General features: G+C 45.8%; 1 protein-coding gene across 1 annotated transcript; it reads left to right on the forward strand.

Moving 5' to 3' along the window:
* Positions 1 to 957: 957 nt before the first annotated feature.
* RBP7 (retinol binding protein 7) lies at positions 958 to 20769 on the forward strand. The gene is made up of 4 exons (XM_038747030.1): positions 958 to 1171; positions 13641 to 13819; positions 18156 to 18257; positions 20468 to 20769. Exons 1-4 carry the CDS (start codon positions 1099 to 1101, stop codon positions 20516 to 20518), a joined length of 405 nt encoding a protein of 134 aa, XP_038602958.1. The 5' UTR covers positions 958 to 1098; the 3' UTR covers positions 20519 to 20769.
* The last annotated feature ends 502 nt before the right edge of the window (positions 20770 to 21271 follow it).

Consider the following 21271-nt stretch of genomic DNA (forward strand, 5'->3'; position numbering starts at 1 on the left):
TATTCTCCGGTCCTCGGCTCTGTCATCTGTTAAGCGGAGATGGTGAATGTGAGCCTCATGGTACCATCATCATTATTATTATTATTACTATCATTATTATTCTCTGGTCCTCGGCTCTGTCATCTGTTAAGCGGAGATGCTGAATGTGAGCCTCACGGTACCGTCGTTATTATTATTATTACTATCATTATTATTCCCTGGTCCTCGGCTCCCTCATCTGTTAAGTGGAGATGGTGAATGTGAGCCTCATGGTCCCATCATTATTATTATTATTACTATCATTATTATTCTCCGGTCCTCGGCTCTGTCATCTGTTAAGCGGAGATGGTGAATGTGAGCCTTACGGTCCCATCATTATTATTATTATTACTATCATTATTATTTTCCGGTCCTCGGCTCCCTCGTCTATTAAGCGGAGATGGTGAATGTGAGCCTCACGGTACCATCATTATTATTATTATTATTACCACCATTATTATTCTCCAGTCCTCAGCTCCCTCGTCTGTTAAGCGGAGATGGTGAATGTGAGCCTCACGGTCCCATCATTATTATTATTATTACTATCATTATTATTCTCCAGTCCTCAGCTCCCTCATCTGTTAAGCGGAGATGGTGAATGTGAGCCTCGCGGTACCAGTATTATTATTATTATTATTATTGCTATCATTATTATTTTCCGGTCCTCAGCTCCCTCGTCTGTTAAGCGGAGATGGTGAATGTGAGCCCCACGGTTGTTTTGCTGTCTGTAGACTGTGAACCCGCTGTTGGGTAGGGACTGCCAACTTGTCCTTCCCAAGCGCTTAGTCCAGTGCTCTGCACACAGTAAGCGCTCAATAAATACGATTGAATGACCGACTGACTGACTGAATGACAGGGACTGTGTCCAACCGGCTTTGCTCATATCCAGCCCAGCGCTTAGAACAGGACCTGGCACAGACACCACAATTGTTCTTTATTACTCAACTTGGTGCTGTTCCCTCCCGCCTCTCCGAGGCTCCGAAGCGTGGCGGGAGCCGGACGGATTTGGAGCTCTCCTCCCGGCTGACCTTGGCCCTCCTCCTCCTGGCTGGACGCCACCCCAGGCCCAGGCCCCCCGACATGTCTGTGGATTTCAGCGGCACCTGGAATATGATCAGCAACGACAACTTCGAAGGCTACATGCTGGCTCTAGGTAAGGCACCGACATCTCGGGGTCCCGGGGGACGGAGGGGAAGGTCCCCGGGTGCCCCCTTCCCACCCCCGGCTCACAAAGCCCCCACTCCTCTCTCCATTGCTCTATTTTACTTGGATTGACTGTTGGATTGGGAAGCAGCGTGGAAAAAGCCCGGCCTTGGGCGTCAGGGGTCGTGGGATCTAATCCCTCCACTTGTCAGCTGAGTGATTTGGGGCAAGCCTCTTCTCTTCTCTGGGCCTCAGTTCCCTCATCTGGAAAATGGGGATCGTCATCATCATCAATCGTATTTATTGAGCGCTTACTATGTGCGGAGCACTGGACTAAGCGCTTGGGAAGTACAAATTGGCAACATATAGAGACAGTCCCTACCCAACAGTGGGCTCGCAGTCTAAAAGACGGTGAGCTCACAGCCTAAAAGATGAAGACTGTGAGCCCCAAGTGGGACAACCTGTAGAATAATAATAATTGTGGTACTGGTTGCGCACTTACTGTGTGCCAAGCACTGCAACAATAACAGTAGCAATAGACTGTGAGCCCATTGTTGGGTAGGGACTGTCTCTATATGTTGCCAATTTGTACTTCCCAAGCGCTTAGTACAGTGCTCTGCACGCAGTAAGTGCTCAATAAATATGATTGATGATGATGATGATGTGAGCCTGCTGTTGGGTAGGGACCGTCTCTAAATTAATTAATAATGGTATTTGTTAAGTGCTTACTATGTGCAAAGTGCTGTTCTAAGCGCTGGGGAGGTTACAAATTGATTAGGCTGTCCCACGGGGGCTCACAGTTTTAATCCCCATTTTGCAGATGAGGTAACTGAGGCCCAGAGAAGTTAAGTGATTTGCCCAAAGTCACACAGCTGACAAATGGTGGAGCCGGGATTTGAACCCTTGACCTCTGACTCCAAAGCCCGGGCTCTTTCCACTGAGCCACTCCTGCTATATGTTGCCAACTTGTACTTTGCAAGCGCTTAGTACAGTGCTCTGCACGCAGTAAGCGCTCAATAAATACGATTGCATGAATGAATGAACAGTGATGGCATTTGTTAAGCGCTTACTATGTGCAAAGCACTGTTCTAAGCACTGGGGAGGTTACAAGGGGATCATGTTGTCCCACAGGGGGCTCATAGTCTTAATCCCCATTTTACAGATGAGGTAACTGAGGCACAGAGAAGTTAAGTGACTTGCCCAAAGTCACACAGCTGACAATTGGCAGAGCCGGGATTTGTACTAAGCACTGGGGTAGATACAAGTTGGACACAGTCCCTGCCCCACGTGGGGCTCAGTCTCAATCCCCCTTTTACAGATGAGGGAACTGAGGCACAGGGAAGTAAAGTGACTTGCCCAAGGTCACACTGCAGACAAGTGGCAGAGGCGGGATTAGAACCCGTGACCTCGGACTCCCAAGCCCGGGCTCTCTCCACTAAGCCATGATGCTTCCCGTGTGGCATAGTGTATCTACAAATACCAAAATTATTATTATTGTTATTACCCCAGTCCTGCATCTTCCCCAGTGCTTAGAACAGTGCTTGGCACATAGTAAGCGCTTAAGAAATCAATCAATCAATCAATTGTATTGAGCGCTTACTGTGTGCAGAGCACTGTACTAAGCGCTTGGGAAGTACAAGTTGGCAACATATAGAGACAGTCCCTACCCAACAGTGGGCTCACAGTCTAGAAGGGGGAGACAGACGACAAAACCAAACATACTAACAAAATAGAATAAATAGAATAGATATGTACAAGTAAAATACATAAATAAATAAATAGAATAATAAATATGTACAAACATATATACATATATACAGGTGCTGTGGGGAAGGGAAGGAGGTAAGATGGGGGGGAAGGAGAGGGGGATGAGGGGGAGAGGAAGGAAGGGGCTCAGTCTGGGAAGGCCTCCTGGAGGAGGTGAGCTCTCAGCAGGGCCTTGAAGGGAGGAAGAGAGCTAGCTTGGTGGATGTGCAGACAGAGGGCATTCCAGGCCCGGGGGAGGACGTGGGCCGGGGGTCGATGGCGGGACAGGCGAGAACGAGGCCTAACGGTGAGGAGATCAGCGGCGGAGGAGCAGAGGGTCGGGCTGGGCTGGAGAAGGAGAGAAGGGAGGTGAGGTAGGAGGGGGCGAGGGGATGGACAGCATGGAAGCCCAGGGTGAGGAGTTTCTGCCTGATGCGCAGATTGATTGGTAGCCACTGGAGATGGCATCATTGTTGTTGTAGTAGTTTCCAAGCGCTTAGCACGGTGCTCTGCACATAAGCGCTCAGTAAATACAATGGAATGAATGAACAAGGGAGGGGAGGGCTGCCTTCTTGCTCAGAAGAGGGGGAGAGCTCCAGCGGGCTCCCCTGGGTGGCCAGGCGGCCCTTCCTCCTCAGTCGGGCCTAGGTAGCCCACAGCCTCCAGGGTTCAGGTAGGGACGGGGTGGGCGAGGGACGAAGACGGGGAAAAAGTCCACAGAACTTGCCCGCACTCAGCTGGAGAGACTGGTCTTCGAGGCTCCGCACGTCTCCAAGGTGACCGTCGCCCCGCACATGATAGAAGGGGACGGGCCTTCCCTAAAGGGTCCCAGAACACTGAAGCCACAAAATTTTCCGCCTCCGACAGCAGCTAAACGACTTCTTCTCTCTTAGAAACACCAGCTTTACGAAGTCCAGCGTGATCCTTTCGATTTGTAATAATAACGATGGTGGTTGTTAAGCGCTCGCTCTGTGCCAAGCACTGTTGGAAGCGCCGGGATAGATACAAGGTTGTCCCACGTGGGGCTCACAGTCTTCATCCCCTTTGTACAGACGAGGGAACTGAGGCCCAGAGAAGGTATAAGGCTTGCCCACGTTCACACAGCAGACAAGTGGGGAGTTGGGATTAGAACTCACTTCCTCTGATTCCCAAGCCCGGGCTCTTTCCTCTAAGCCACGCTGCTTCTCTGGCGGCAACGGATTTCCATGGCTGTGCCTTCCCTGCGGGAATCTCGCTGCCCGGCGGCATGCTTTCGGTGGGCTACTGGCGACCATCCCGGGAATGGTGGCCCCGAGGCTCAGGGCTCGAGCCCGAAAGGCTTCCTGCTAACTCAGGGATTACTGGGAATAAAGATACTGAAGGGAACAAGCAATGCCAGACCCCCTACTTCTCCCTTGCAGCCCAGTTCATATCTGCAATTTAGGCAACAGCCAGGAAAGGGCTCCGAAGGTGCTTTTTTACCAGCTTGAAAACCTCCCCCCTCAACATTTGCCCGCATGCTCTTTCCGCTGTAGAAAATGAATAGTTCTGTAACACTTCGAGGTCTGGGAGAACGGTTTCCTTGAAGGACTAAATATAGTCTAGTTGAAATTTGGAACTGAAACTTTTTAAATTTAACAGACTTCCCAAATCGATTCCTCAATGGTAATTGGCGTCAGTTCCACTTTGCAATATCTTAATCAGAAATTCCTTTGGTCTTTAGCCTACAAATCCACACCCTTGTCGTGTTTTTTTTTTCCTTTGCCTGTTATCAATTGTCGTGATTAATCATCATCAATCGTATTTATTGAGCGCTTACTATGTGCAGAGCACTGTACTAAGCGCTTGGGAAGTACAAGATTAATGAGGGGAAGACTCGGTATTATTGAAAGAGGAGGGGCGAGGAAGACACTGAGTAAGTCTAAATTTACTATTTAGACTTGCATCCTTCCTTGGATAAGACTGGGAGTTAAAACTCCTGAAGTTCATTCATTCAGTCAATCATATTTATTGAGCGCTTACTGTGTGCAGAGCACTGTACTAAGCGCTTGGTCTAGTGTTGGTTCTGATTCGTTGGCTTTCCAGCCTCATTTCCTCCATCTCTCTATTCCTAAAATGGGATTAATGCTTGCCTCTCGCTGAGGGTTAAGTCCTGATATTTGAAATTTCTTTTAAACTGAAATGTGGCGAATGGTTATAAATGTTCTTTTCCCCCATGGTTTCCCTTCACTCATGCTGCTCTGTAGCTTTCGTACAGATGGCAAAGCTTTAAATATCATCAGGCAATGGCTCTTCAATTTGCTTTGCCATGCTTACTGTTAAGTAATAAACATGGCATAAAGTACATCTTTCTCGGGCAACAGCAGAGCAGTGTGATTTTATAGAAGAGTTGGAAAACTGCAGGACGGAGGCTGTGCCTTCTGTTCTTGCTCAAACAGACTCTGCATGGAGCTTTTCAGCAGGCAGGAGATAAAAGTTCGGGAGGACATAGACATTTGGGGGTTTTAGAATCTATTACTTCCAGGTGTTGATCGGCTTTTGGGAACTAAGGAAAGCTCATTCTCCTGCCTCCGGGCCATGAAGCTTCTGGGTTCATCTGCTGCAACGATTGTGGTGCCATCAATTGATGGCATTTATTTAACGCTTACGGTGTGCAGAGCCCTGGACTAAACATTTGGGAAAAAAATCAGCGTGGCTCAATGGAAAGAGCACGGGCTTTGGAGTCACAGGTCATGGGTTCGAATCCCGGCTCCACCACCTGTCTGCTGTGTGACCTTGGGCAAGTCACTTAACTTCTCTGAGCCTCTGTTACCTCACCTGTAAAATGGGGATTCAGACTGTGAGCCCTACGTGGGGCAACTTAATCACCTTGTATCCCCCCCAGCGCTTAGAACAGTGCTCTGCACGTAGTAAGTGCTTAACAAATGCCATGATTATTATTATTATTATTATTATTATTACAGTATAAAAGAATTGGTAGACATATTCCCTGCCCACCTGGAAGCAGGGGATCTGGTGCCTTTTCCCTGCACTGTGGAAAAACTGAACCTGTATCTTGTGTGTCTGTACCTACTTACTCTCTTTAACCTAATGGCTCAGAAGGCAGGTGAAGATATCTAACTCACAACCGCAAGCTCTTCTGATTGCTACTTAATAATAATAATAATAATGATGGCGTTTATTAAGCACTTACTATGTGCAAAGCACTGTTCTAAGCACCGGGGAGGTTACAAGGTGATCAGCTTGTCCCACGGGGGGCTCACAGTCTTAATCCCCATTTTCCAGATGGGGGAACTGCGGCCCAGAGAAGTGAAGTGACTTGCCCAAAGTCACACAGCTGACAATTGGCAGAGTCAGGATTTGTACTAAGCGCTGGGGTGGATACAGGTTGGACGCAGTCCCTGCCGCACGTGGGGCTCACAGTCTCAATCCCCATTTTACAGATGAGGGAACTGAGGCCCAGAGAAGTGAAGGGACTTGCCCAAAGTCACACAGCTGACAATTGGCGGAGCCGGGATTTGAACTCATGACCTCTGACTCCAAAGCCCGGGCTCTTTCCACTGAGCCACGCTGCTTCTAACCATACTTATGGTATGGTTTGCCTCAGTGAACATGCTTTATCCTTCTAGACTGTAGGCTCATTGTGTGAAGGGAGTGTGTGTGTCAACTCGGTTGTATTCTACTCAACCATGCTGAGAAGCAGCGTGGCTCAGTGGAAAGAGCACGGGCTTGGGAGTCAGAGGTCGTGGGTTCGAATCCCGGCTCCGCCACTTGTCAGCTGTGTGACCTTGGGCAAGCCACTTAACTTCTCTGTGCCTCAGTTACCTCATCCGTAAAATGGGGATTGAGACTGTGAGCCCCCCATGGGACAACCTGATCACCTTGTATCCCCCCAGCGCTTAGAACAGTGCTTTGCCCATAGTAAGCACTTAATAAATACCGTTATTATTATTATTATTATTATTATTATTATTATTATTAACCAAGCGGTTAGTACAGTCTTTTGCACACAGTAGATGCTCAGTAAATACCACTGATTGATCCTAATTGTGTAACGGTCAGGTCCGTCTACTAGAAAACACTACGGTGTGTGGAGCAGAAGAATGAAACCCCCCAGTCTGACCTATCAAATCAATCATATTTGAGTGTTTACTGTGTGCAGAGCACCGTACGAAGCTCTTGGGAGAGTACAAGAAAACAGAGTTGATAGGCACCTTTCCTGCTCACAGTGAATTTAGACCTCTGGGAAAGTTGGAAGGAAATCGGTTCTATTTATGTAGCAAATACTTCATCATCAATCATATTTATTGAGCGCTTACTGTGTGCAGAGCACTGTACTAAGCACTTGGGAAGTACAAGTTGACAACATATAGAGACAGTCCCTACCCAACAGTGGGCTCAGAGTCTAAAAGGGGGAGACAGAGAACAAAACCAAACATGCTAACAAAATAAAATAAATAGAATAGATATGTACAAGTAAAATAAATAAATAAATAGAGTAACAAATATGTACAAACATATATACATATATACAGGTGCTGTGGGGAAGGGAAGGAGGTAAGATGGGGGGGTGGAGAGGGTGACGAGGGGGAGAGGAAGTCCCTTGTCCCTGCCCTTGCAGTGAGATGTAAAGATCTTGAAATTAAAATGACAATGATTATGGTATCAAGTGTTTGCTATGTACCAAAGCACCAGGTTAAACCCTGGGGAAGAGTCAAGCTGTCTCTAGTGTTCATTCCCCACCTTTTCCCTCCAGCTTTCTCTAACAAATTTCTGGGTGTAAAGGAAACCAAGGTTTGTTAATGAAGAATCCATGATAGTTGAGCCTAGGTGGAGTTCTTCTATTTTGAGTCTATTATTTTAGACCGTGAGCCCACTCTTTTCGACTGTGAGCCCACTGTTGGGTAGGGACTGTCTCTATATGTTGCCAATTTGTACTTCCCAAGCGCTTAGTACAGTGCTCTGCACATAGTAAGCGCTCAATAAATACGATTGATGATGATGAGTTCCTTGAGGGACAGGAACCGTGTCTCATTTTTCAACTGAGTACCTTTTCCCAGTGCTTTGCACAAAATAGGTGCTTAATGACTAACTAGTAACTATTAACTACTGTATGGGAAGCATCGATATTTTGAGGAGGGAAACTCCATATTGCTGGACAATTGACGTGCTTCTATTATCCCAGGCTGCAGTGGACAGGCGCTTCCTGAAAAAGCAGAGATGGAGTACCATCGCGGGAAAGCCAAGTCAATCGATCAGTGGTATTTATTGAGCACTTGCCGTGTGCAGGGCACTGTGCTAAGTGCTTGGGTGAGTACAATATAACAGAGTTGGTAGACACATTCCCTGCTGAATCCTGTCCCCCAGCCTCCCATAGAACATTCCCCCTGACTTCTTATCTGCGAACTAAAGGCAAATAGCTCCATTTATTCCAACCTCATCAATTAACGTGCAAATGTCCAAACTTTGCAAGAAAAATCTTCAAAGACCAAGCCCCTGCTTTCAGACTGTAAACTTACTGTGTGCAAGGAACCTGTCTGCCAACTCTATTGTATTGTACTCTCCCAAGCGTTTAGTACAATGCTAAGAAACAGAGGGGCTTAGTGGGTAGAGCACAGGCCTGGGAGCCAAAAGGCCCTGGGTTCTAATCCCAACCCCTCCGCAAGTCTGCTGTGTGACCTTGGGCAAATCGCTTCACTTCTCTGGACCTCAGTTGCCTCCTCTGTAAAATGGGGATTAAGAGTATAAGCCCCGTGTGGGACAGGGACCGTGCCCAACCTGATTATCTTGTGTCTTACCCAGCACTCAGAACAGTAATCGCTTAACAAGTACCATAGTTATTATTGTAAGCATTCAATAAATACCATTAATTGATTCAGGGTTTCCCCCCCGCCCCCGGGAGCTAGTGAAGCATCTTAGGCGGAGATTAGCATTTTGTTTCTCTACTCCTTCCCCAAAGCCTCTTGGACAAGGTTGTTTTTCTTTATTAGACCTCCATTATGGAGAGACATTTTATACAGACCACTTCTGTTTGTCTGGAAGGAATTCCACAGCAAACTTATTGTGGATCAGAAGCACAGCATTAAATATAATGGCCTACAATTGTTTAGCTGAAATAATAATTAGGTGGCGGAAAAGTCTTTGGCTGTGCGAGCCTTCAATAAGATCCTGGAGCAAAGTCGTCATTTTCCTATTAAAAACTGACCCTCTTGCCCCTTTACTTAGGATCTAGTGGTCTCATGCCTGCTTTTGCCTAGATTAAATTCTGGTCTAGAAAAAAATGCACCTCATTATAATACAATTGTTAACTGCTTCTGGTAAAGGTCTGTCTTTCCCAGTAGCAAACCTATTTGCACACAATCTGTTGCAAGTGATCAGATTTTTATGTTTTGATCTAAGCCCATAAAACAGCTGTAAATATACCCAGTAAAAGTCACAAATAATTGAAACTGAAGCTTTCCAAGATAAAGTTATCTTGGAAAGCTTCAGTTTCAATTATTTGTGACTTTTACTGAGTATATTTTAAAGGCCAGTAGATTTTAAAGGAAATAAGATTGTCATTCTTGTGAATAAAAATAACGAGGTGAAAGTTCCAGGGGCCTTGATAAATAGGCCAATTTACGTCTGATATATTAATATCAATAATAATAATAATGGTATTTGCTATGCACTTACTATGTGCCAAGCACTGTTCTAAACCCTGGGGTAGATACAAGGTAAGCAGGTTGTCTCACATGGGGCTCACAGTCTTAATCCCCATTTTACAGATGAGGTAACTGAGGCACAGAGAAGTTAAGTGACTTGCCCAAGGTCACACAGCAGACCAGTGGCAGAGCTGGGATTAGAACCCATGACCTCTGACTTCCAAGCCCGGGCTCTTTCCACTGAGTCATGCTGCTTAATAGTCTTCAAAACCCCCAAAGGCAGGGCAATGCATCTCCATGTATAAATTTGAAGTCCTGCTTTTTTGTTGTCCTTGTTTAATGGTATTTGTTAAAGGCTTACTATGTGCTAGGCATTGTACTGAGCCCTATGGTTGGTCACAGTCTTAATCCCCATTTTATAAAATACATAAATCCCAAAACACCAGGAGTTATCATCATCATCATCATCATCAATCATATTTATTAAGCGCTTACTGAGTGCAGAGCACTGTACTAAGCGCTTGGGAAGTACAAATTGGCAACATATAGAGACAGTCCCTACCCAACAGTGGGCTCACAGTCTAAAAGGGGGAGACAGAGAAGAAAACCAAACATACTAACAAAATAAAATAAATAGAATAGATATGTACAAGTAAAATACATAAATAAATCAATAGAATAATAAATATGTACAAACATATATACATATATACAGGTGCTGTGGGGAAGGGAAGGAGGTAAGATGGGGGCGATGGAGAAGGGGACGAGGGGGAGAGGAAGGAAGGGGCTCAGTCTGGGAAGGCCTCCTGGAGGAGGTGAGCTCTCAGTAGGGCCTTGAAGGGAGGAAGAGAGCTAGCTTGGCGGATGGTCAGAGGGAGGCCATTCCAGGCCCGGGGGAGGACGTGGACTGGGGGTCGATGGCGGGACAGGAGAGAACGAGGCCCAGCGAGGAGATTAGCGGCAGAGGAGCGGAGGGTGCGGGCTGGGCTGGAGAAGGAGAGAAGGGAGGTGAGGTAGGAGGGGGCGAGGTGATGGAGAGCCTTGAAGCCCAGGGTGAGGAGTTTCTGCCTGATGCGCAGATTGATTGGTAGCCACTGGAGATTTTTGAGGAGGGGAGTAACATTCCCAGAGCGCGTTTCTGGACAAAGACAATCCGGGCAGCCACATGAAGTATGGATTGAAGTGGGGAGAGACGCGAGGATGGGAGATCAGAGAGAAGGCTGATGCAGTAGTCCAGACGGGATAGGATGAGAGCTTGAATGATCAGGGTAGCGGTATGGATGGAGAGGAAAGGGCGGATCTTGACAGTGTTGCGGAGCTGAGACTGTCAGGTTTTGGTAACGGCTTGGATGTGAGGGGTGAATGAGAGAGCGGAGTCGAGGATGACACCAAGGTTGCGGGCTTGTGAGACGGGAAGGATGGTAGTGCCGTCAACAGAGACGGGAAAGTCAGGGAGAGAGCAGGGTTTGGGAGGGAAGACAAGGAGTTCAGTCTTAGACACGTTGAGTTTTAGGTGGCGGGCAGACATCCAGTTGGAGATGTCCTGAAGGCAGGAGGAGATGTGAGCCTGGAGAGAGGGGGAGAGAGCAGGGGCAGAGATGTAGATTTGGGTGTCATCAGCGTAGAGATGATAGTTGAAGCTGTGGGAGCGGAGCTTGAGGATGAAAGTTTCAAAACAAACAAGAAGAAACACTTCTTCACTTAGCAGGCAATAGGCATATGAAATTGCTTTCCACAGAGAGTTGGGCAGGCAGAAACTCTAACCCTAACCCTAACCCAGCGAGTTGGGCAAGCAGAAAATATCAGTAAGTTGCATTTGGAACTGTGACCTTTGGGCATTTGATTTTGGCTCCACCCTCAACCCCACAACACTTCTGTACAAATCTATAAATTATGGATTACAAATTATTTTAAATGCTGTCACGCCTTCTAGACTGTAAGCTTGTTGAGGGCAGGAAATGTGTCTACCAACTGTAGTACTCTCCCAAGTGCTTAGTGCAGTCACTGTACACAGTGAACATTCAAATACCGCTGATGATGATTGATAAATTCAAAAGACATTTGAATGAATTCATAGATTAATGGGTTATTAAAGGGACAGTTAAGGTTGAGAAGATCTATGCCTAAACATTCGGGTGGCTGTCAAGAAGGGCATCCATTACATGGCTTCTCCAAGCAACCTGTTGCCACCGTTAGAGACAGAATACTGGATTGGTTTACTGGATTGGTCTTTTAGACTGTGAGCCCACTGTTGGGTAGGGACTGTCTCTATATGTTGCCAATTTGTACTTCCCAAGTGCTTAGTACAGTGCTCTGCACATAGTAAGCGCTCAATAAATACAATTGATGATGGTTTGGTTGGACTCAGTAGTGGCGTATAGAGACAAATGTTTCTCTTGGGGTCCTATGGGTGTTGAAACTGTAGCCATTCTTTTGTCTGCCAATAAATACTGTTAGTAAGATATCGAAAGCTCTAGTTTCAGGGCATGATCTAGTGTAGTCAAAAAGTAGTGACTATAAGTGAAACACCAGTACCTCTAACCTCAGCCAAAATATCAATAATAATGATGATGGTATTTGTTAAGCACTTGCCTATGTGCCAAGCCACTGTTCCAAGCACTGGGGTAGGTACAAGGTGATCAGGTTGTCCCACGTGGGGCTCACAGTCTTCATCCCCATTTTCCAGATGAGGAAACTGGGGCACAGAGAAGTGAAGTGACTTGCCCAAGGTCACACAGCAGACAAGTGGTGGAGCCAGGATTAGAACCTGCATCCTCTGACTCCCAAGCCTGTGCTCTTTCCACTAAGCCATGCTGCTTCCCTCTAGGAACTGTAGAACTATACACACACATACACACACACAATTATATAGAACTATAGGAAATAGGAACTTGACCTTTTATCTAAATTTAAGTCCCTCTATATTTTTCAAACCCTAAAACACATTTAAAGAGTTCCCTTAAATCCCCAGAGAGTTTTGCATTCCAAAATTCCAGTCTATCAAGGCTAGAGATGGAGTTTGCAGGATACCTCGCTGTCCGCTGGTACTGGGAAAGCCCGACTGTTAGACAATTGCTTAACTGTCTTCAAGTGAACATAATTCAGAACTGTAATTCAAGGAAAAGCCAAAGCAGGCTACATTGGAGAAAGAGGTCGTCATATCTTGTTGACATTTTCAGCGTGATCAACCAGGATCAGGGCTGTTTGTGTCCTAGCTGTTTTCGTGCAAAATAATGAAAATCCCGCTGAGCATGTGCTGTTGGTAGAAAGGTTGGAAAACAACCCTGAGTCTCTGAGCAATAGCTGCCGCGGTCTCAGAAATGCACATCATCTGGAACACAATGTTCTTTTTGAAGAGATGGCATAAACATTGGGAGCCAGTAAAGGTAACAGGTGGCTTTACCACCTGTTTTTGTGTCTGAATGTGACTTGATCCTCAGGGCGAAAGTTCATAGAAAAGTGTTGCCATTCCAATTTAAAGAGAGGGAGAGAGAGAGACAGAGAGAGAGAAAGAGAGACAGAGAGACAGAGAGAGAGAGTGTTTGTGTGTTTGTATTAGGCATTTAAGTGCTTACTATTTCTAGGCACTATACTAAGCTCTGGGATAGATGCAAACTATGGGATAGATGCAAACTAATCAGGTTGGGCACAGTCCATGTCCCACATGGGATTCACAGTCTTAATCTCCATTTTACAGATGAGAAGTGCAGTGAATTGCCCAAGGTCACACAACAGACAAGTGACAGAGCTGGGATTAGAACCTATGTCCTTCTGATTCCCTGGCCTGTGCTCTATCCAGTAGGCCACACTGCTTCTCCATGACATGTCTAGCTTGTTAGAATTGGATAGGATTTTCAGTTTAAATGTTAAATTCACTAACCCTGCACTGTGAAAGCACAGATTGCCTGGCGACTTATCTTAAATTCTATACTGTCTACCTATTAAAGGATCTCTTCAGAGGTAAGGCTGGATAGCGTTCTGTACAGGTCTAGGAGTGTTTGCTTGCTGCAAAACTAATAGGATTCACTGTCTGGAAAGGCAAAGTCTCTGGACACAACAAAGTTACATCAAAATGCCCCCCCCCCCCCCGTTTTTTTTTTAATTTTCAAGGTATTGACTTTGCAACTCGGAAGATCGCAAAGCTGCTGAAGCCACAGAAAGTGATCGAACAGAATGGTGACTCTTTCACCATCCACACTTTCAGCAGTTTTCGAAACTACCTCGTCCAGTTCAAAGTTGGAGAGGAATTTGATGAAGATACTAAGGGCCTGGATAACAGAAAATGCAAGGTAAAAGGGATCTGAAATAAATCCCCTAACCCCCTTGCATCTGAAGCTGGGAAAGGGGATTGTTGCTGACTTACATTCCAAATTGCTGCTGCTATATTTGGCACTAAGTGTTTTTCTCTCTCTCTCTTTCCTTCCTCTCTCTTTCCTTCCTCTCTCTTTCCTTCCTCTCTCTTTCCTTTCTCTCTCTCTCTCTCTGTCATTTCTCTCTTTCCCCCTTTTCTCCCTCTCCCCCTCCTCTCTTCTCCTTGCTGACTGCCTGTTTAGAATGGCAGTATGGGGAATCACGAATGGATACACTCCTGGAATCATTATCTTACCTTGGATTCGCTGACACTGTCCTCTCCTGGTGCTTCTTTCTCAGTCTCTTTTGCTGGCTTCTCTGCCTCCCACCCTCTAACGGTGGGAGAGGCCCTCAGAGCTCAGTTCTGGGTCCCCTTCTATTCTTCATCTACACCAACTTCCTTGGAAAACTCATTCTCCAACAGAGTTTCAATTACCATTTCTATGCAGATGATTCTCAAATCTCCCTCTCCAGCCCTCATCTTGCAGAATGGCATTTCTTCCTGCCTTCCCAACATCTCTACTTGGATGTCCCATCGACATCTCAAGCTTAATATGTCCAAAACAGAACTACCCATCTTCCCACCCAAACCCTGTTCTTCCCCAGACTTTACTACCACTGTAGACAACACCGCTATCCTCCCTATCTCACAACTCCATAGCCTTGGCGTTATCTTCAACTCATCTCGCATATTCAGTCTGTTACCAAACCCCATCAATTCTACTTTTACAACATTTCTAGATTCTGCCTCCTCCTTGCCTCCCAAACTACTACCCCACTGATCCTGGAACCTTGCTTAATTGATGCTGTAGATTGATTATATCCCAAGTACCTGACTAATGAATCTTCCTCCTGGCTGGTCTTTCTGCCTCCTGCCTCTCTCCTCTCCAGTTTGTACTTCAGTCTACTGCCCGGATCATTTTTCCAAAAAAAAAAAATTCAGTTTCTGGTTCCCCACTCTTCAAAAACCTCCAATCTGCCTCTGCATCAAACAGAAACTCCTTACTATCAGTTTTAAGGTGCTCAATCACCTCTCTCCTTCTCCTGCTTTACCTCACTGATTTCCATCTACAGTCCAGCCCTCACACTTTGCTCCTCCAGGGCCAACCTACCCTTGTACATTTAATTCGCCACCAACCCCCTTGTCCACGTTCTCCCTCTTGTCTAGAACTCCCTAACCATTTATATTGAACAAACCCCCACTCTCCCTATCTTCAAAATCCCATTAAAATATAACTCCTCCAAAAGGTTTTCCCTAAGCCCTCAACTTTCCCTATTAGCCCTCCCTTAGTCTGTGCACTTGGGCCTGTACCCTTGAGGTATTTTTATATTCATCCCAGCCCTACAGCACTTTATAATAATAATAATATTGGTATTTGTTAAGCGCTTACTATGTGCCAAGCACTGTTCTAAGCGCTGGGGTAGATACAAGATAATCAGGTTGTCCCACGTGGGGCTCACAGTCTTAATCCCCATTTTACTGAACTGGGGAACTGAGGGCCAGAGAAGTTAAGTGACTTGCCCAAAGCCACACAGCTGACAAGTGACGGAGCCGGGATTTGAACCGCTGACCTCTGACTCCAAAGCCCGTGCTCTTTCCACTGAGCCACGCTGCTTCCCTTTATGTGCTTATCCTTCTATATTCCCAGTTCTCCTATCTGTAATTACATATTTCACTACCTGTAATTAGTGTATTTCTTCCCCTCTTTTTTATGGTATTCATTGGGCACTTGCTATGTGCCACACACTGTACTAAGCGCTGCGGTAGATACAAACTCATTAGGTTGGACACAGTACAGGTCCCACGTGGGGCTCAAAAGTTTTATCCCCATTTTGCAGACGAATTAACCGAGGCACCAATCAGTTAAGTGATTTGTCCAAGGTCACCCCGCAGGCCCGTGGCAGAGCAGGGATTAGAACCCAGATCCTTGTGACTCCCAGACAGAAGCCAATCTGCTTCTCCCTCTTGTTTATAAGCTTCTCGTTGGAGGGGATGGGGATCGGGTCTACCGGCTCTATTGTGCTGTACACTCTCAGGCACTTAGTATAGTGCTCCCCACCTGCTAAGTGCTCAATAAGCACCATTGATTGATATCACTAGCTGCTTAATAGTTGTTGCGATTCCAGTCTTATATTTAATATAGAGTTGGTAACTATAATCAATCGTATTTACTGAACACTTACTGTAAGCATCATCATCATCATCATCAATCGTATTTATTGAGCGCTTACTGTGTGCAGAGTACTGTACTAAGCTCTTGGGAAGTACAAGTTGGCAACATATAGAGACAGTCCCTACCCAACAGTGGGCTCACAGTCTAAAAGAGTGGGAGCACTGTACTAAGCACTCGGGATCATTATAACAGGATCATTAGACATTATAACATAAGACATTATAACATTATAACATCATGACATTAACATTATAACATTAGACATTATAACAGGATCATTAGATACGTTCCCTGCCTACAATGAGCTTACAGTCTAGGGGACTATAGGCAGAAGGTCCTTGATTTATAATTGACAATCAATGTCTGGAGGTGCTAGCGTCCCTCCCCATCTCTGCCTGAGTTTTAGGGAGTTCAAGTGGGCGGAGGCAATTGTAATGAGGAAGTGAAAAAGCCTGAACCATCATCATCAATCGTATTTATTGAACCACTCAGTGATGTCATAATTTCAGGGGTCCAAAGCAGCCCCTTAATGAGAGTGGCATCTCTGAATCAATCAATCAATCAATCAATCGTATTTATTGAGCGCTTACTATGTGCAGAGCACTGTACTAAGCGCTTGGGAAGTACAAATTGGCCACACATAGAGGCAGTCCCTACCCAACAGTGGGCTCACAGTCTAAAAGGGGGAGACAGAGAACAGAACCAAACATACCAACAAAATAAAATAAATAGGATAGAAATGTACAAGTAAAATAAATAAATAAATAAATAAATAGAGTAATAAATATGTACTGAAGACCAAAGACAGTCTTTCGGAGGCTGCTGCTGTGCTCAGAAGGCAATGGAGAAGCATATGGAATTTCACAGGGAAATTGAGATGCAGCACGGGCCTGCGAGGCAGAAGGATCTGAGTTCTAGTCCCAGTTTTGTCACTTGTCTGCTGTGTGACCTCGGGCAAGTCGCTCAAATCCTCTGGGCAGCAGTTACCTCATCTGTAAAACGGGGATTAAGACTGTGAGCAGTGATCGTGTCCAGCCTGATTAACTTATATATATCCCAGCGCTTAGTAGAGGGCCTGGTACATAGAAAGTGCTTCACAAACACCATTTGAAAAGAGTCAAATTTGCCCTAAACATGCTTTCATTACACATTTTGGCTAGAACTGGGGGACATTCTTCCTGCAATACGTATCCTCCTATATGTTGCCAATTTGTACTGCCCAAGCGCTTAGTCCAGTGCTCTGCACACAGTAAGCGCTCAGTAAATACGATTGATGATGATGATGATCCTCCTAGACAGAGAACAGGGCGGTTTCACATGACATCCGACACGATTTCCCCTTAATGTAAGATTCTTTAGGAATTTAACCCTCTGAATTATAGGGGAAGTAGAAAATTTAGTTAGGGAGAGTACCCTGGAGCACCTGCTCCAGGCTCTTCTTCTTTGAGGCAGCGTGGCTCAGTGGAAAAAGCCCGAGCTTTGGAGTCAGAGGTCATGGGTTCAAATCCCGGCTCCGCCAATCGTCAGCTGTGTGACCTTGGGCAAGTCACTTAACTTCTCGGAGCCTCAGTTCCCTCATCTGTAAAATGGGGATGATGACTGTGAGCCCCACGCGGGACAACCTGATCACCTTGTATCCCCCCCAGCGCTTAGAACAGTGCTTTGCACATAGTAAGCGCTTAACAAATGCCGTCATTATTATTATGATTTGGTCAGAGACGGGAAGCAGCATGGTCTAGTGGAAAGAACATAGGCCTGGGAGACAGAGGACCTGGGTTCTTATCCCGAGTCTGCCACTTGCCTGCTGTGTGACCTTGGGCAAGTCACTTCTCCGTGCCTTAGTTTCCTCATCTGTAAAATGGGGCTGAGATAACTTGTTCTCCTTCCCCGATGACTGTGAGCCTCAATGTAGGATAAGGACAGATAGACTTCTTGTATCTACCCCTATGCTTAGGACAATTCTTGGCACATATTACCTGCTTAACAAGTACCACTATTATTATTAGGAAGCGGGAAGATCGGGAATGATAGTGGGGAAAGAAGGATTCACAGGGTGAAGCTCAAGAACCTCTGACTTAGCAGAATCTCTTTCTTTTTGCAGAGTTTAGTTACGTGGGACAGTGACAAACTTGTGTGCGTCCAGAAGGGTGAGAAGAAGAACAGAGGCTGGACTCACTGGATCGAAGAGGACATTCTTCATCTGGTACTCCTTGCTTTCGAGCCTATGGACTCCTACCTTTCTTTAACCATGCAATTGATCCTCGGTACTAGAATTCTTGAGAAGCAGCGTGGCTCAGTGGAAAGAGCCCGGGCTTGGGAGTCGGAGGTCATCATCATCATCATCAGTCGTATTTATTGAGCGCTTACTGTGTGCAGAGCACTGGACTAAACGCTTGGGAAGTACAAATAGGCAACATAGAGAGACAGTCCCTACCCAACGGTGGGCTCACAGTCTAAAAGGGGGAGACAAAACCAAACATACTAACAAAATAAAATAAATAGAATAGATATGTACAAGTAAAATAAATAGAGTAATAAATATGTACAAACATATATACACATATACAGGTGCTGTGGGGAAGGGAAGGAGGTAAGATGGGGGGATGGAGAGGGGGACGAGGGGGAGAGGAAGGAAGGGGCTCAGTCTGGGTCATGGGTTCTAATCTCGCTCCGCCACTTGTGAGCTGTGTGACTTTGGGCAAGTCACTTAACTTCTCTGTGCCTCAGTTACCTCATCTGTAAAATGGGGATTAAGACTGTGAGCCCCACGTGGGACAACCTGATCACCTTGTATCCCCCCCCCAGCGCTTAGAAAAGTGCTTTGTACATAGTAAGCACTTAACAAATACCATCATTATTATTATTATTTATTATTGAGGACCCACAATTATATCCAGATTAAGAAGGATTTATCTTCCTGCTCAACCCTTCCCGTAATCAGTGGTATTTATTGAGCACTCAATGAAACAGCGTGGCGTAATGGATAGAACACAGGCCTGAGAGTCAGAAGGTCGTAGGTCCTAATCCTGGCTCCGCCACTTGTCTGCCGTGTGACCCTGGGCAAGTCATTTCACTTCTCTGGGCTTCAGTTACCTCATCTGTAAAATGGAGATTGAGGCTGTGAGCCCCAAGTTGGACAGGGACTGTGTCCAACCCGATTTGCTTGTATCCACCCCAGCGCTTAGTATGGAGCCTGGCACATTAGTGAGTATCTAACAAATTCATTCATTCAATCATATTTATTGAGCGCTTACTGTGTGCAGAGCACTGTACTAAGCGCTTGGGAAGTACAAGTTGGCAACATATAGAGACGGTCCCTACCCAACAATGGGATCACAGTCTCACAGTTATTATTATTACTATGTGCAGTGCACTGTTCTAAGTGCTGGGGAGAGTACATACAGAGAGAAGCAGCATGGCTCAGTGGAAAGAGCCCGGGCTTTGGAGTCAGAGTTCATGGGTTCGAATCCCTGCTCCTCCAATTGCCGGCCGTGTGACTTTGGGCAAGTCACTTTACTTCTCTGTGCCTCAGCTACCTCATCTGTAAAACGGGGATGAAGACTGTGAGCCCCCTGTGGGACAACCTGATCACCTTGTAACCTCCCCAGTGCTTAGAACAGTGCTTTGCACATAGTAAGGGCTTAATAAATGCCATTGTTATTATTATTATTATTATTATTACAATACAACAGATTTGGCTGATAGGCCCTGCTGAGAGCTCACCTCCTCCAGGAGGCCTTCCCAGACTGAGCCCCTTCCTTCCTCTCCCCCTCGTCCCCCTCTCCATCCCCCCATCTTACCTCCTTCCCTTCCCCACAGCACCTGTATATATGTATATATGTTCGTACATATTTATTACTCTATTTATTTATTTATTTATTTTATTTGTACATATCTATTCGATTTATTTTATTTTGTTAGTATGTTTGGTTTTGTTCTCTGTCTCCCCCTTTTAGACAGTGAGCCCACTGTTAGGTAGGGACTGTCTCTATACGTTGCCAATTTGTACTTCCCAAGCGCTTAGTCCAGTGCTCTGCACATAGTAAGCGCTCAGTAAATACGATTGATGATGATGATGATACGTTTCCCCCCCCATGATAAGCTTACACTCTTAGGAGTAAATGACCAATATTCAACATTTGTCAGCCAGGCGCAAGGATTAACAAAATACTAATATTGGGGGCTGAGGGGGGGAGGGAAGGTCTTGTTCCGTTCAAATTCTCAATATGCCTTGAACATCAGAGCAACTAGGGCCCACTCAGAGCAGAGACACTGAGCGGGAGAGGAGGAGGTTCCCTGAACCTGCCAGTGGTGGGAAAAGAGGAGGCTTATTATTTATCAAGGCTCAGGGATCAGACCCTCTTTGTCTATGGTCTTAAACACCGACTGCATCTTTCCGCATTTCATCACTAGGAAATGTGCTGCGAAGGTCAAGTGTGCAAACAGACGTTCCGCAGAGCCTGAGAGGCCCGGCCGCCGAGTCTGAAAGTGCCTGCCCCACACAGAACGCTCTCTATCATTGAACGCGCCAGCCCTCTTTCCAGGAGATTTGACTGAAACCCAGGAACAGAGGTCTCTAATCCAAGTGAACGCTTTATATGATTACGATTTGGTTAAATAACTTGTTTGTCCGGGTATGATACCACTGCCTCCGAAGACCAAAATATTTGTAATAAAAAAACAGTATTGTACCGATGAGTTTAATAAACTTATTAACAACCCAAAAGGACTTTGTTCTCCTTTACCTACTTTACTGATGGAGTCTGGGCCAGGGGAGTTCAGATGGCCCATAATCCGATTTGGGCAGGGGACATGTCTACCAACTCTGTTATATTGTACTCTCCCAAAGCTTAGTATTCATTATTCATTCAATCGAATTTATTGAGCTCTTACTGTGTGCAGAGCACTGTACTGAGCACTTGGGAAGTACAAGTCCGCAACAGTGTTCTGCATACAGTAAGTGCTCAGTCAATATGATTGCCTGAGGAAGACCTAATTCATTCATTCATTCAATCGTATTTATTAAGCGCTTACTGTGTGCAGAGCACTGTACTAAGTGCTTGGGAAGTACAAGTTGGCAACATATAGAGACAGTCCCTACCCAACAGTGGGCTCACAGTCTGGAAGACTAGATGCCCTTAGAGTAATGTTTGACAGTGGAAGAGTCTCAGCATAGTGCAGCTGGATGGATTCCGAAGAGAAGATGTAAACTTCTTT

Source organism: Tachyglossus aculeatus, chromosome 5 (genome assembly GCF_015852505.1).
Source record: "Tachyglossus aculeatus isolate mTacAcu1 chromosome 5, mTacAcu1.pri, whole genome shotgun sequence".
Lineage (NCBI taxonomy): Eukaryota > Metazoa > Chordata > Mammalia > Monotremata > Tachyglossidae > Tachyglossus > Tachyglossus aculeatus.

Bases quoted from the DNA above. Each gene is read 5' to 3' on its own strand.
- RBP7 (XM_038747030.1), top strand. From the start codon at position 1,099: ATGTCTGTGGATTTCAGCGGCACCTGGAATATGATCAGCAACGACAAC. The intron at 1,172-13,640 runs GTAAGGCACCGA...TTAATTTTCAAG, and splicing joins AGGCTACATGCTGGCTCTAG to GTATTGACTTTGCAACTCGG. The intron at 18,258-20,467 runs GTACTCCTTGCT...TTTCATCACTAG, and splicing joins AAGAGGACATTCTTCATCTG to GAAATGTGCTGCGAAGGTCA.